This window comes from Cicer arietinum, chromosome 2, assembly GCF_000331145.2.
Source record: "Cicer arietinum cultivar CDC Frontier isolate Library 1 chromosome 2, Cicar.CDCFrontier_v2.0, whole genome shotgun sequence".
In the NCBI taxonomy this organism is placed as follows: Eukaryota; Viridiplantae; Streptophyta; class Magnoliopsida; order Fabales; family Fabaceae; genus Cicer; species Cicer arietinum.
This window is the reverse complement of record NC_021161.2, coordinates 36929721-36944171: the sequence shown is the minus strand read 5'-3', so window position 1 is coordinate 36944171 and position 14451 is coordinate 36929721. Positions and strand designations below refer to the sequence as shown.

Genomic DNA, 14451 nt, shown 5'->3' with positions numbered 1-14451 from the left:
GTCGCTAATAATAACTCTGAATAATAAATAAGTCACTAATTAATTAAGTCTGAATAATAAATAACTAACTAAATAAGTCTGAATAAGTCGCTAATAAAATAAGTCTGAATAACAAATAACTCGCGAATAATAAAATAATTCTGAATAATACAACTATAATACTACTGATAATATCCTCATCTAGAAATGTGTAAAGCTCTCTCTAATAAGAGACACATCTGATCTTCAGGACCACCCATATGCAAATCTAAACTCTGCTGTATAAGATCACCAACTGCGTGACACCGTGTACACCTAGTATCAGGACCAGCATCATGACTATGACCAGCATCAGGACCAGGATCAGGACCAGCATCAGCATCATAACTAGGACCAACATATGCAGCAACATAAGGGATCATCCGAGGATGAGATATCCTATAATACCACTGGATGTATCCCTCAACACACTCATGTGGATATGCAGCTGGGTGCAATTTAGCTCGAAGTGATCGTACAGAATTCCGGTACATACTCCATTCAACGTCGACATCACGTGCAACAAGCATCGGTGGTGTAGGAGGAATGTGTTGAGTATACCCAAACTGTCGTATGCACCTCTTGGGTAAATACGGAACCATCGTGAAACACCAACGAATGTATCCTGTAAATAATGACACAGACCGAAATCGTGTCACAGCGTTCTCATCGTAATTCGGTGCCCAGATAATATCAGTATCCCTCAAAGCATCCAACTTTGTCCTGTAATATGCAACATTCCCAGATGTTTGTTTTGCAGTCCAACGAAACATCCATGGCATCGAGGAAATATGTTCATCCATATCCCGTTTTCAAATATCAGGAAAATGTTCATAAATCCAAGTCCGTAAATAATTGAAATGTAGTAAAATTATTAAGGTGATGAAATAATTAAAAAATAATGATAAGTATAATAAATATAATAGTACCTGAAATAAAGATAAATATCCTCCAATCTGTTTGGTTGCAGGCAATGTACTATCTCTAAGATAGTCATATAACACAACAAGTGCAACCGGTCCCCATGCCCATTTACCACAACTATCAAGATCTTGAAACAGAAAAAGATATTTTGCAGATACAAGTGTAAAACTTTTATCAGCAAGAATGGTACACCCTACCAAATGAAGTAGATATGCCTTAGCTACAAAGTCATATCTTCGTTCATGAAGTTTCTTAAAAAACACCTCTTTCAACCACTCAAAACTATACGAGACCCCTCTATTGGTCCTAGTCTCAGTGATAGCTTCATCATATACAACTCCCAACAACTCAACAGCAGCAGCAATTGCCAAATCTTCATTGACATTTGCGGGAGGTGTAAAAAACTCTCCAGTACATGGGATGCTCAAAAGACCCCTGACGTCGTCAAGAGTAATAGTCATTTCACCGAATGGCAGGTGAAATGAACTAGTCTCTGCGTGTCATCTCTCAGCAAAACCAGATATCATATTACCGTCAATCACATGCAAACTACATCTTCTCAGAGGACGTAATCCAGATATATTAATCCAATGATCTATTTGAGCAGGTATCTGATATCTAATATCAATGAATTTGTCTTGTTTTTTGCCATTCGAAACACCTTTCAAGGCACGTCTATCCTGTTTAATTAAAAATAACACAATTACAAATATATTATAATCTTATACTACAAATAAATTATAATGTGTAATAAAATAACCTATACTACAAATATATTATAATATATAATAAAATAAATTATTTACTAACCTGTCCATTCTACACATTAATTGCAATATGATGCTCATAATATTTAAGGACAGAAAGATCATAAGGACCTCCAAGAAACATGGGTTCTTCAGGCTGGTGTTGTTGACCATGTTCATCATCAAATTGTTGCTGCTGCTGATCATGTTCATCATCAAACACATGATCTTGCTGGGGCTAGTCATCTTGTTCTGCATCAAACAAAGGATTTTGTTGGGGCTGCTCATCCTGGGGCGCCTGCCTTTCCTCATTTCTCTTTCTCCTTTTTTCAACAGCAGCTCTCCTATTTGATTGTGTAGGAGGCCGAACTCGCGAATGATCACCGTCAGTTTTTGCTCCTCTGGTCCTCACTAACAAAATTCAATAAAAAAAATTATATTAAAAAAAAAAAAGTTACACAGTGTACCGGAAATTTCAAAAAGGAATGAAATTTCCGGTAAACAAACCGGAAATTTGAAAAATCCGGTAGTTAAAAATACATACCGGAAATTTCAAAAAATGAAATTTCCGGGAAGGCATCCGAAAATTTCAAATTTCCGGTATTGATTTTGAACTGCCGGATTTTTCAACTTTTCGATGAACCTTCCCGGAAATTTCATTTTTGAAATTTCCGGTATGCATTTTGAACTACCGGAAATTTCAATCCTCTTGAAATTTCCGGTAAAAACTTTTTTTCAGAAAAACTCACTTTTCCGAATTTTTCAAGTGTGGGGTACAACTGTTTTGATTTTTTCTTATTTTGACTTTTACTGATTTTTTTAAGGTTATTTTGGATATTTCACTCAAAAAACATTAAATTAGGGGGTACAAGTTTAAATGGGGGGAGTACAAAAGCTAACCATCCAAGATTTGTAACCCTTATATTTTAACTCAATTTTATGAGTCAAATGATAATTCTTTGTCGGTCCTTTATTTGATCTTGTTTTTTCTACTACAAGCTCAAGAGTACTGGAATAAAATAGGATAAAAATGACGTTACTCATTACTTGCACTCTAGTAGTAAGTCAAAGTTGTTGTTAACTTCGGAAATGTATTTGAGCTATTTGGTCTTTTGCTATGTTGAGTGGATTTTTAGTAAACTTAGAAATATGATTGTTGATTATTACTATCGATTCTCCTTATCTCATTTAATTGTTTTTAAATTTTCTCCTTGTTTGCTTTATTGCATGGCTTGGAGTTGATACTGGTGTGGGTAATATAATTCACAATATCTTCCAAGACTATGTATGAATCCGTTCAGCAACATAGCTAAATTGGTGTTATTATTCCCAAACCGTCCAAATGAACCTCCTAAAGAAGTTCTACACGTCATCTTTTCATTTACTAAACTGTTATGTCAAGCTTTATCTGCATGCTTCAATACCTTTAAATGTAAAGCCACAACGAAATTTAAGGGGGAGGTTTATTTGTTCGAAGGTAAAAATACAAATAAGAAAACAACAAATCCAAAAATGCTCCACTTCAGTTTTGCTACACTACAACATTGATCATCACAGGGAATTTTCAACTCCAAATAGTTAAATTCTCAAGTTTGAAAGAAAATGATCAACCCTATAAATGGTTTTGAAAGAAAAAATTTCCCTTTTCTTTTTCACTTAACAATTCATAATAAATTCACAATTCTTCCAAAATAGCATGTGAATATGTTTAGCAACATATCCAAAATCGTGTTGTTATTTCAAAAACTTCGAAATAAAACTCCAAAAGAAATTCCATATGTCACCATCTTCACTTATTATACTTCATTGTCTCTATCTCAAAACCAATTGTGGGAAACTGCTTAGCATAATCCTCTACTTCACGGCGGAGATTAGCAATTTGAGATTGAATTTGAGAATCAGACTGCATAGCTTCCACAAAATCCTTCAACTTGGTGCCTGAACAAATTTAATCAATAACAAGAGTGAGCCGGCATAAGTGAAAGCCAAGATACTTGGTTGCACTTTCATAAATGCAAATGTTATTGATGTAAATAAAAATCTATGATGCGGGAGTGTTGGGTCCACCTTTAGCATTTTCCTTAATCTGTAAGGCTATTTTGACTGCCACATCAAAGTATTCAGCTACTTTTTTAAAATCATCCTCAACAAAACCCCTAGATGTGAGAGCAGGGGTTCCTGAATCATGAAAACATAACCGTAATCAACGTGCAATTATAGATCCACCAATATGCATATAGAAAAGGTCATTGATAGATACTGTACCCATTCTGATGCCCCCAGGAACCATAGCAGACACATCACCTGGAACAGTATTTTTATTGGCAGCTATATGAACTGATTCTAACACCTTCTCAACCCTCGAGCCATCAATGCCCTGTCAAATTGTATATCATAAAAGCATATTAATGGTTGTTCATACGTTTTATCGACATGTATGAACAAAATGGCACTATCCAGAATAATTTCTGGAGATAAAAATGTTGCCAAGAAATTTTAGATGAAAGAAACATAAGATTTACCTTGTTTCTTAAGTTCACTAACACCAAATGGTTCTCAGTTCCACCAGATACAAGGTCATAGCCTTGCTCTAACAAAGTCTGGAGTTCAATTAACATAGTAGAGTCAGTAATAACAGTAAAATTTGTCAGGCTAAACAATCAGTAGTAATATTTAGTTTGCAATTGCACTATACAGCACTACTGTTCATCGTGCAAAACACATTAAATTAACCTGCGCAAATGTTGAGGAGTTACTAAGAACTTGTTTTTGATAATTCTTGAATTCTGGTGTCATTGCCTACATTAAGAAAAATGAAGAACAGAAATTGCATCAGCCAGGCAACAAAATATGCACAAGGATCATTTTATTTTTATATTGCAGTACATATGTGCTGAGAAAACTAAAATGACTGTAGTTTCTTCAATTGGTCTAGTAAAGAACCTGCTTCAATGCAACTGCTAAGCCTGTAATAGTGTGATTGTGGGGACCACCTTGAAGTCCAGGAAAAACAGCCTGATTTATCTTGTCTTCGTAGTCATAAAACACCTGTCAGGATGGAATTCAGCCAACGAAATTTTAGTTCAAGTTAACTAACTAAATTGTTAGAATACTAGACTGAACCTAACTGAACCTCAAAAACTACTTTGCCCATATACCCAGTTGATGGATTTTAACACACATCCTTCACCCTCAACCTTAAGAGTCAAAACTGGACATCTGGACCATAAACCTTGCAGGACTTGACAAGCTTTAAGTAATCACAGAAACATTTCCAAAAAAAAATAATAATAACAAAAACAACTTCGGGGAAATTAAAAAAGATGTATTCTTGTTCAATTATTTTGGGGGGGTTGCAGTGGTGTACCAAATTTTTAATTCATTTTTCCTTATAACACTAAATTTAGCATGTGAAACTTACTTCTTGCCCTTTCTTGTTTATCTCTTTCAAACCCTTCCTGAAGAATATCATAGCCCCACGTGGCCCACGAAGTGACTTATGCGTTGTTGTTGTTACAACATCTGCATAATCAAAAGGAGAAGGAATAACACCTGCAGCAACTAATCCACTGATGTGTGCCATATCAGCCAACATAACTGCCTTCTGCTTATCACATACCTAAAATAATTCATGTGTGAAAGATACAATATCACCACTCCATTGTTATAAACATAAATTATTGAAGTTTCTATAATCAGATATAGCTTACCTTGCGAATACGTGCATAATCATATAAGCGGGCATAAGCACTAGCACCAGCAACTATTAGTTTTGGCCTAAAAAGGGCAGCACTTTTCTCCATCTGCAGATATCAGATAAGTCAAGCCATAACAAGCATGTATGTATTGCATAAGAATAAATAATTATAAATGATGTGCAGAAGAAACTGGATCATTTTTTATCTGATGGGAATATGGATAATGATTAAAATTCATCTAAATCAACTCATGAAAAGAAACTAGTCAAATTTGAAATCTAATAGAAACTTATATTACTATAGATGAAAAATGGAATCTCCTTAAATATAGGAAAATGCCTCTAGGTTGCACCAAAAAAGGAAAGAGATAGTCAACAGATAGATTTTGCCGACCTCCCTGCCCAAAGGACCCGAAACCTTTATTATATTTTTTGTTTGATTCCCCTCAGGCCCTCCCTCTCATCTTCTCAATACATAATTCATTCCCACATTCCTATTCTGCCCTCGGCAACCACCTTCCATATAAGCAGTTCTTCACAACCCAATTATCCCAAAAGTTTATGCTGTCAAGTGAAGATATACATGAATGAGTTTATATATTGCATCTCTGACGCCCCCACCCTCACACAAATGCTCTTTTGACTTGAAGCACGGAAGTTGCACTAGCTTACCTACCTTGTGTGCTAATATCCAATTCAATTTTTCATAAGAGGGGACAGGGATGACAAGGATCAACTAGATCCCTTGTACAAAGAAGCTCTGATGCATGTCGTGAGCCCACTATCCTAACAGCTTATGCTATTATATGATGAAACATGAGTCATTTTGTATCATATCACTTAACAAAGGTTGTTTGGTTACCAAACAAATCCACAACAAGCTGACGACAAACCTTTCCTCTATGCCCACACCGGTTTGCCAACCCTCTCTAGCCATTCCCTCCTCCCTACTGTATGTCTTAATTATGGGAGCGGGTTGATCAATATCCTCATCTCAAATTCATAGTTGCTACAATATTTTATAGGCTAATGATTTAAACACCATAATCTCTGCCGACATAATCTATAGCCAAACATTGAATGAGAAAATACTGAGCTCATTGGCAAAGATAAAGGTGATGGCAACTGAAATAAAAACAATACTAGAATTAGAAGATTCTCTTTGATCAAAAAGACATGTCCACAACCACAACACAGAAATACAATGGTACCTGCCTACCTGGTCATAATCAATATAACCAGTGCTCTCGTCCAATCTGTACGGCATCGTTTCAAAGAATATAGATACAGCTGATATCTTCTTGGTGTCAGTCTGCATTACAAAAAGATATAAACAAAAGTTTATATACAGAAAAATATGACACACATTGTTCTAATAATTTCATTTCATTTCAATAAATAAAAAATACACATTGTTGTAATAATTTAATTTCAATAGATACTAATTGATGTTACATTAAAATACAAATTGATGTTCCATTAGAATTTCAGAAATGACATCATTTGGCATCTAACAGTTGAATATTGCTCCAGAAAATGACTTCGTAATAAAAGTTTTATAATTCAATAATTTAACAGAAAAACAGAAAGAGAATATCAAGCAACAAATGTGAATATTGAGCCATTTCGAAATAGAACAAGAAAAAAACTCTATTGGCTTTCAACATCCAATTACTAACACAAGTGTAGAATAATTAAAAGACACAGTAGATGGCATTCAAATGAAAGATTGCAAGGTAAAATTAAGGATCTTTTGGTGAGATTAAAGAGTTAGGAGGCATCTTATTTGCAATTTATATACAGTATGCTAGTTTTTGATTTTATGAGATGCAGATATTTTCATAAATGTTTTGGCTCTATTGAAATTCTTAGATTGTTTCTGCTCCATTTACCAAATTAAGAAAGAGAAGTTTAGATAGAATTAATTTCAATCACAATTCAAAAGTCTATTAGGCTGAAATATGGTTTGAAATATTTGAGTTTCTTTCTTCCTCATTTTATAGAAAAGGCTTGTTTTCTTAGCTTCCTTGTAAAATTCTGAACATGGCTGTTCCTACTTATGTAAGACATGCAAAGGGACCAGGCTTCTCTTTTGAACTGACTTCTTTTCCCTTTTGTTTCTTTAGTAAATTTTTTTGTTGTCTTAAGAGAAGTCCAGTTTAAAATTCTTTCCTTCTTAATGAATTCCTCTCTTAATCTCAATAAAGAGATAGAAAAAAAACCATATACTGATTACAGCTGATAATCAAAAGTAGAACTTAACCTGATACCCATGTGATAGATGCCCACCATGGGGAAGATCGAGGGCCATAATTCTCTCATGAGGTTTCAACAAAGCAGTGTAAACTTGGAAGTTTGAAGGGGATCCAGATAACGACTGCACATTGACTGTCAAAAGCAGAGTATGTAAGATTCCAAAAAAAAAGAAAAGACATAAATAAATGATTCCATGAAAGAATAGCATTAGTTAACACCAAAAGAATAACAAGCTAATTACCCAACAAAGCATCAAGGATGCTAAAATATTATATATCAAAAGGAGGAGGAGAAAATTATTCCAGTTATATAAGCTGATTTAGTACCACACAGAAAGATAACTTTAGATATTTATTTTTATTCCAGATACTTTGTCCATAAGTCAAGCACATGAAATATTTAATTAAAGATGTATTGAGACAACCCTCCAATTGTGATGAGCTAAGATTCTCCGAAACCATTATTTAAGGACGGATTAAACATTCAACCTAAAAATAAAGCAGAATGATGAACTAAAAACATATACTAATTTATTTAGCAAGTAAAGTACAAACTAAGAACTGTCTTTTACCCAGCTTTAAAATACTCTAAATTATTGAATTCAGTATTTCAGATATTCACCATATACTGTTTAATAAGCTTAATTAGTTAATTTTAAAAAAAGAACAAGCTTAATTAGTTTGCAGCTTGTGCCATTAGTAGTAAAATAATTACTTTCAGTTGATCAGAAACTGAAGTACTGAATCCTATAAATTACAAATGGGCAATCATATCTTCTAATTTTCTACAATGTATAATGAGAGAAAGAAGAAAAGAGAATAAAAGGAAATAAATAAAATATCAATGAACTCTGCTGAAAATTTTAGTACTTTATAGCAGATGTTTTACAACAAAAATAAACAAAAGTCACTCAAAATGTTCATTTGAACGCACAGGAAATGATTAGTATATCAGGAAATTCATTTGATAGCATTTAGTTTAAGGTTAAGTGAATAAAACAGACACTATTTCCATTCTGTTCTTCTTTCAAAATGCACAAACCATCACATGTCCTGTTGTACCTCATTCCAACTCAACTGTCAAATATACTCTTCTTGGCTGAAACAAACATTCTTACTCTATTACTCTAATGTAAATGCTTGTAAACACTAATCAAGGTATCTCGAATCCTTGATTGCCAATAAAACCAAGATAACATCACTTCAAATCCAATTCACCTCCTATAGGCTATAATAATATATTGGCAATGCTTTGCAATTAGTATGGAGGAAGCCAAAACTGTGAACTAAAAAACAAATAGCAAAATTACGTCCGCGGTCCTTTAAGTTTGACTCATTTTTCGAATTGGTCAAATAAAAATTATAAGTTCCCAAATTCTTGATCATACATAAATGACCATTCTTAGTTAGACTCAAAGAAACTCAAACTGCACCATAAATAAATATTTTCCATCTTATGTACCTCCCCATTTTGCAGGATCCAACCGAAAAGCTTCCAATGCACGCTTCTGACACAAAGTCTCAGCCATATCAATGTACCTTATCAAATTATAAAAATGTATGCACAAAATCAACACATAAAAATGAAATCAATCCATAACAAACTTCTGAAATCAAAACAAAACAAACCATAACCAGATCCACAAATTCCACATACTCATTTCCACCATAGTATCTAGCACCAGGATAACCTTCACTGTATTTATTTGTCATAACCGATCCAACCGCTTGCATCACCGACAACGACGTAAAATTTTCTGAAGGTATAAGTTCTAAACCCTACACATTTATAAAAAAAAATGAGAACGTTATTCTCCGTTAAGTTCTTCGAAAGAAAGTAAAAAAAAAAGCACGGTAGAAATAAGTAAACGACGATCTACCTTCCATTGACGAGCTTTTTCGAGTTCGATAATATCTTCGATCTCAGGATCTATAACCTCAAGAGGATCGTTAAGCTGTTTAATCCACTGCAATGATTGAAATTCTCGATCAAAATAGATGCGAAAATTACGAAACGTATATAAAAATAGAAATGAACGAATGAGTTTGTTGAATTCGTAAAGTGGATTACATCTGGATTAGATTTGTGATTCTGTTGAGCGGAGAGTGAAGATGACTGCAACCAAACACGGCATTAATGGAAAATAAAATGAAGATTTAATAATTTAATGGATAATAATAATAATAACGAGATGTTTTTGAAAGATTATACGTACCATGCGATAAAGAGAAGTGGTGGTGTTGGTGAAAGGTGAAGTTGGGTTGGTGATGGAAAAGGAGAGTTTGCGAAGAGCCATGGCCATTGTAATGGTTGTTTCTTTTTTGGGTCTGTGTGTTGATGATGATGGGGTAGTGTTGGTATATATATATGGGTTGGTGGCAGTGGAAGGTGAGTGAGCGAGGTTGGTCGTGATTTTGATATTATAGTAAAAAAAAAATTTGTATATATAATTTAATGGTATAAGTGAGGTATTGAATGTTGAAAAGCGTGCAGAGAAACAGTTGTGGCCTTGGCTTGGCGTCCGTGCTTTAGCGTAAGTTTGGATCAAGAGGAAAGTGAAGGAAGAGAAAATTCAAAAGGGAAAGAAGGGAAGTCGAGGTCATTTCCCTCATTTGGAGAACCATTGATTAGGAAAGAAAGGAGCTAATAATAATTCAGGTTAAATATGAAAATCGTCCTTGTAAGATGTCAAAAAATTGATTTTACTTCTTGTAGAATTAAATTTTTTGTTTCTCCGTAAAATATAGACCTTTTTAGTTTGACCATCTATGTTTATTCTCTTTTGTTTTTTTTTAAGTTAGTAAACGGTTGTCATTAATGATTTAATTATTGAGATATTAAAAGAAGATTGGGAAGTTAAAAGACAAGTCGGTTGCTAAGAAGAAGAAATGGGAACTTGCTTATGATGATGATGGTATTGTTGTCATTCTTTTTTTTTTTTTTTTTTTTCTTGGGTAATTATTGAGATATTAAAAGAAGATTGGGAAGTTAAAAGACAAGTCGGTTGCTAAGAAGAAGAAATGGGAACTTGCTTATGATGATGATGGTATTGTTGTCATTCTTTTTTTTTTTTTTTTGTATCATGGGTGTTATGGTAAAAACTAATGGTTTTGTTTGTAATGTTTATCGTTAGTTAGATGAACATATTGGTGCATGTCTAGGTTGTAATTTGTATTTTTTTTTTTCAATCAGTGAAAATCTATGTTTGGTTCACTTTTAATATGTACCTATTTTTTCACTTAAAGCATTATACTTAACTAAGAACAAATCTGTAAGTGAACTTGCTTGCAACAGATGATGCACTAAATGTATTACAAATCTATCAACTTGGTGTGATACAAAAGGCATATACATACTCATTGCTATCAAAACTATGTATTTTATAAGACACATATGAACCCCTCGGCTGCTAACAAAATTGTGTATCAATTTTTTTCTTCTTGAAGATTTTTTGAAGTCGTAGAAGACTTTTACTTGAGCATATCTTATTCCAAGTATTTTTAATGAATTTTTCTTTGTAGACAAATTTGCATAAAGCATTAACACATTTGCACAAATCATAAATTAGCTGAAATTTGCACAATATCATTGCACCTAAACAAATTAAAAAGTGGCACAAAAAGTTGTCTCGTTACAAATTATTTGTTCACCAAAATGTTGAATAATTACAAACCAAAATATCATAAAATATTTGAACTATTACAAACTAACTTCTCAACTTGCCATCATTCTCTTGGTTGAGTCATTTTCTTTCTTTTCTTTCTCTACAATATGTGTAACAATTTAGTATAAAAATATAATGCAAGGTTAAATACAATTAATTATCAAAGTAAGGTCTTATACTGGTGTTGAAGAAGATCCATCTATAGGCACAACTGTTGGTTGTGTTGTTGCAGGCTCGAATGCAACATTTGGTTGCTTTTTTTTTTTGTTGGGTTTTCTCTACAAAATAATTTGTCATTTGTTTGCTTTTTTGTTTGTTGAAGATTCAATGCATATAACATTAAGTTGAATACTTTACGCAACAATGCATTTGGATTCATTTTTGTGTTCTTCCAACTCCTGGCATTATGTCATATTTCATCTCGTTTTGTACACTTATATGATACACCTCTTCTTTTAGGATCCTCATCAGGCTTTCTCCTCCTCAATTTCGTAAGTCTTCCAGGCCCTCTCTTGTATAGTGGTGGAAACATTTCCTCAACTTCAACTTCAAACCACATATTCGGCTCTTTATGGGACTAACACTAAAACTATAATATAAAATCATATGTCTCTCTTGAATAACATTTCTCAACATAATCTAATGGATTTTCAGTTATATGAGACATAGGCCACTGCATGTCTACAAGGAATCCCAATTAATTCCCACAGTTTATATGTATAGACCTCTTACCTAAATTAACCATAAACATGTTGCCATTATAATGATTTAATTGAAATTAAATCTCCAAATCACATGTGGAACCAATGACTGCTAAGCTCTACCTCCTTGTTTAACCTCTTCCTAGGTTTTGGCATGACACTTTGTTACCACTTACTATTATGATTTTTTAGATTTGCAACTCTACTCATTAGATAATTTCTAATCAACTCACACATGGTCACAATAATACTAGTACTATTAAAAACCTCATAAATATAGATTATTTATACATCACATTTAGGAAGAAAAAAATGGAAATGCATGCATATACCATCCCTTAATGGGTACTCATAATAGCCATTCTCATGCCTTTTTTTAAATAAAAAAAAAACAACTATGCACAACCCTACTTGTAATGGTTTAACAGTAGGGATATCATAACCACCAAAAACTTCATTAATCCCTAATACCATTTCACCTTCCCTGTCATCAAATGTGATTCCATAAGCTTCATCCTCAATAACCTCACCATCTTGGCTATCACTCTAGTTGCTACCTTGAAACATAAAATTTGTAACCTCATCATTATCATCAATAGCAACTTGTGTAGGAAAATCCACATTGCCAACCATGCCAACAACATTATGTTCAACATATAAATATAAATATGAGCTTCACATTTGTTGTTCAAAGCATAGATAGCTACATCTTGTGCTTCTATTTCAAACACAATTCTTTTGTAAGTTTCATCCTCCCTCTTCCTCTATAATCTATAACTGTCATTCTTATAACACATGTCCTTCAAAATACATACAACTTCAATAAAAGCTCCATATATCAATGTCAATAATCATTGTGTTAAATATGTTTTTACTCTTTGCAATTATAATTATAATTATAATTATAATTTTTCTTATATTTTGGTTCTTGTAAGTTTGTTTGTTTGATTTACATATCTGCAAATATAATTTCATTTTAAAATAGTTTTTCATTGTAACGAAAACTATCAATTGACAAACTTTGTTAGGTGAAATAAAAATTAATTAAATAATTATACTTATTAATTTAGACTAACTTGAATAAAATTAAAATATAACATTTTTTTAACTTGAACCCTATACCTCCAATAGAATTAAAATATATCAGTCTTCCCTTAAAAAAAATTTAAAAAAAAACAAACTTAAAAGTGTTCATCTTCTTCATCTAAAAAACTAACTAATACCATATGATCATGAATACTTGAGTTCCATTAAAAATGCGAATACTTGATTTTCAACCAAAAAAATTGAGTACTTCATCTCCTTCATCTCAACCTAAATCCATAAAGTATCAATCCATATATCTCAACCAATCTAACCCATAAAACCCAACCAAAACCTCGAAAATCTCACCCGGACAAAACCCATAACAAGCAAAAAGAAAACATAAAAAGGAAAAGAACAAACATACAAGGTGGTCAAAAGATAAAAACATCGGAAACAAAAGTAAGTTTAAAGATGGTTTCATGAGGTTGTTGTTGCCATTAAATACTACATATTGGGGATTTTGAATTTTAATTTTTAGAAATTGTTGTTGGAATTCATATGTGTATATTGAGTTAATTAGTTAATTGTCTCATTCTTTCTTGTCTCTGTTGAGGGAAAATTGATTTTAATTTTGGTGTAAATTAATAGTGAAGATTGATGTGTTAATGGAGGAGTAAAAATAAGGGTTTCGTATATCTATGTAAATTTGAGGTTGATGTTTTTTTTGAGATAATAGAGAAAAAAGATGAGGTTGGAGGTAGAGTTGTTGATAGAAAAAATTGGTTTAAGGGAAGTATGAATAATGAAGGAAAAGTGATTGAGTTGGGTGAGGAAAAATATGGATTGTTGAGTTGATGAAGATGATGATGAAACCCACTTTCTGGATTTGTGATCGATAAATACGATTTAAATAAAAAATAAAAATAAGTATATAAATTATTCTAATATTTAAATTAATATTCCAATTGACGTGCTACCATTAATCCACATTTTTCTTTGTTTGTTGGTTCAAGTTTTTGTAACGTCCACTTGACGTTAATGATCAAAAGTAAAGTTTTCTGATATTGCAAAGATGAAATTTAAATAAATTTTTTTATAAAGACTAAAATTGAAAACAATTATACTTATATGGACTAAAAACATATTTAAACCTTAATTCATTGATAAAAGAGGTTAATGAAATTGTTTTTTTAACTATTCTATTTGTCAACTCAGCCAAAAATAAATAGTTGTAGAAGATAAGGACTAAAACAAAACAAATTTGTCATTTATAGGGAATAAAAAAAAAGTTTAATTTTTGAGGGACTGAAATCCTTTTTTTGACTTTTATGTAAGGACAATTTTCATATTTAAGCCTAATTACTATTATTATTATTATTATTATTATTATTATTATTATTATTATTATTATTATTATTA

At 32.4% G+C, this 14451-nt stretch overlaps 2 protein-coding genes across 2 annotated transcripts; both read right to left on the bottom strand.

Moving 5' to 3' along the window:
- Positions 1-61: 61 nt before the first annotated feature.
- On the bottom strand, positions 62-2223 carry LOC113785426 (uncharacterized). Its single transcript, XM_027331778.2, has 2 exons — positions 1753-2223; positions 62-1622 (listed from the first exon to the last, which is right to left on the bottom strand). The coding sequence occupies exon 2, from the start codon at positions 819-821 to the stop codon at positions 177-179; it is 645 nt and encodes a 214-aa protein (XP_027187579.1). The 5' UTR covers positions 822-1622; positions 1753-2223; the 3' UTR covers positions 62-176.
- Positions 2224-3134: 911 nt separating this feature from the next.
- LOC101510206 (serine hydroxymethyltransferase, mitochondrial-like) lies at positions 3135-10163 on the bottom strand. Its single transcript, XM_004490411.4, has 15 exons — positions 9857-10163; positions 9712-9756; positions 9521-9607; positions 9298-9419; positions 9103-9179; positions 7649-7773; positions 6605-6697; positions 5399-5491; positions 5110-5307; positions 4632-4736; positions 4422-4487; positions 4211-4288; positions 3954-4065; positions 3756-3866; positions 3135-3626 (listed from the first exon to the last, which is right to left on the bottom strand). The coding sequence occupies exons 1-15, from the start codon at positions 9941-9943 to the stop codon at positions 3478-3480; spliced, it is 1548 nt and encodes a 515-aa protein (XP_004490468.1). The 5' UTR covers positions 9944-10163; the 3' UTR covers positions 3135-3477.
- Positions 10164-14451: the final 4288 nt, after the last annotated feature.

Bases quoted from the DNA above. Each gene is read 5' to 3' on its own strand.
- LOC113785426 (XM_027331778.2), bottom strand. From the start codon at position 821: ATGGATGAACATATTTCCTCGATGCCATGGATGTTTCGTTGGACTGCA.
- LOC101510206 (XM_004490411.4), bottom strand. From the start codon at position 9,943: ATGGCCATGGCTCTTCGCAAACTCTCCTTTTCCATCACCAACCCAACT. The intron at 9,608-9,711 runs GTAATCCACTTT...CAATCATTGCAG, and splicing joins ATCACAAATCTAATCCAGAT to TGGATTAAACAGCTTAACGA. The intron at 4,066-4,210 runs GTAAATCTTATG...ACAATTTGACAG, and splicing joins TAGTGAACTTAAGAAACAAG to GGCATTGATGGCTCGAGGGT.